At 57.0% G+C, this 1,831-nt stretch overlaps 1 protein-coding gene across 1 annotated transcript; it reads left to right on the top strand.

Annotated features, from left to right (window-relative positions):
* Nucleotides 1-26: 26 nt before the first annotated feature.
* On the top strand, nt 27-1,363 carry DICSQDRAFT_176156 (uncharacterized protein; the record flags this gene model as incomplete). Its single annotated transcript, XM_007371917.1, has 4 exons — nt 27-71; nt 195-428; nt 523-1,032; nt 1,064-1,363. 4 exons carry the CDS (start codon nt 27-29, stop codon nt 1,361-1,363), a joined length of 1,089 nt encoding a protein of 362 aa, XP_007371979.1.
* Nucleotides 1,364-1,831: the final 468 nt, after the last annotated feature.

The raw sequence follows: 1,831 nt of genomic DNA, 5'->3' as shown, positions 1-1,831 counted from the left end.
CCCCCCGTCTCGGACTGGTCCGATTCATGTCCAAGCCACACACACCTTCTCTTGTCGCAGACCGTTGCAACGTTTGCCAGTCGTCGTAGTTGGTAGCTGTAGGTAGTGTCCTACTAAGTATCCACGACTCCTAGCAGAGCGCTGGTCTCGGGAGGCGACCGCCGAGCCGTACCTGACAACTTGGCGCCTACTAGCATTTCTCTCCTCTATCTCTTGCTTCTCTCCACGCACCCTCCTACTTTGCCATCGCCGTTCTTCCCCCCGTCGGCCTCAAGAACAGAAACCAGCCTGCTCACTACCACCTCCCTTCACACAACATCCCCAATTTCATCCACCATCATCCCTACCCCATCGCCCCACCACCCTTCGACCCCCGTCTCACCCTCGACCCTGCTGACCTGCATCCCAGCACTCATCCCTGCGGGCATGTACCCATCCCAGGTCGATATCCGCACTTTCTACTCTTACACCCGCAACGAGCACCGCAAGTGCACCACTCACGCTCAACTTAATACTCTCTAGGGCGTTCACAAGTATAACACAAAGCCCAATGCGGCCCTCCGCAAGCAGCTCGTCGCCGAGCTCGATATGACTCCTCGTGGTGTCCAGGTGCGTCCCTCCCCATCTCGTCCCCTTGGCGTCCCATCCGCCGATCAACAATCCGACGTGTCACGCCCTCCATTCTTCAATGCGACAAGTGAGTCCGCCTGCCACATTCCCGTGGATCTCACTGATGACATGCTTCTCGTGTGTGTGTGTCGCAGCGTGAACGGATCGACGATGGAGATCGCGCTCAGCTCGATGCGCTGCTCGATCGTGTGCGACGTCTCCACCGGCTCGACCGCATCTTCCATCGATCCTAGCAGTGGCGCTGGAATCCCGCAGGCCGCGCAGCGCCTCTCAGTCGACTCGGCGCGGCCTTCGTCAATCCTCTCCAGCGGCTCCTCGCTCCGGCCCCCGTCCACCATCTCGGGCATCTCTGTCGACTCGACGCAGTGCTCCGCACGCTCGTCGAGTAGCTCGGTCGTCTCCGTCCGCTGGGATGACGCGGCAGTGGCGCCAGCATGACCGCAGGAAGGAGTGCGAAGAGAAGGAGGAGGGCAAGAAGACGAGCCGCGAGAGCAGGCGGTCGTCCGAGTCCCACCGGCACATGCCCATCTCTGAATTCTTTCCCGAGATGCAGGTCAGCGCGCAGAGGCAGTCGACGGGCTCGCCGTCCCCCCCGGGCTCGTTCGTGGACCATCCAATGGTGCGCATCGAGGAGGCGACAGCGGACGGGCACTCTCTGCCCACGGACAACGAGAAAGTCGACGACTGTTGGGCGGGCGAGAGCGCGTCCTGTTTCGGAGCAGACGTTGCTTGACGTCCAAGCTTGGTTTACGCAGCACGACGCCTTCATCTAGACGTAGTTGAGAGCATGTAGCAGATTAGCCATAATGAGCACTCACGTCACGCTGTACCAAATGGAGAACATTTGGGTTAAGTCTTTATCAAATATTTGGGGTGGACTTCAAATATTTGGAGGAATCACAAGAGGACCCACAGTGCACGCAAGCGGAAAATGATCCTCCCTATGTAGCACTCACAGCAAATATTTAGCAAATATTTAGGGGTACCCTCCTCCCTATATATGTCCCAGATATTTGGTGTTTGCTGCCTCAAATATCTGGGAGGGGCATCCCTCCAAACCCTCCCAAATATTTGAAGGGGCCACTATAACATTTGGGCCAAATAATTCGTGTTTTACTATAACTATAAGGATCAAAAAATTTATCTAGTGTGTACTGGTGACGCAAGTCCAAAGCGTGTGCGCATCTCGACATGGCCCCTC

This window comes from Dichomitus squalens (genome assembly GCF_000275845.1).
Source record: "Dichomitus squalens LYAD-421 SS1 unplaced genomic scaffold DICSQscaffold_470, whole genome shotgun sequence".
NCBI classification, from domain to species: domain Eukaryota; kingdom Fungi; phylum Basidiomycota; class Agaricomycetes; order Polyporales; family Polyporaceae; genus Dichomitus; species Dichomitus squalens.
The sequence above is the reverse complement of the archived record's forward strand: the minus strand, read 5'-3'. Positions and strand labels throughout refer to the sequence as shown.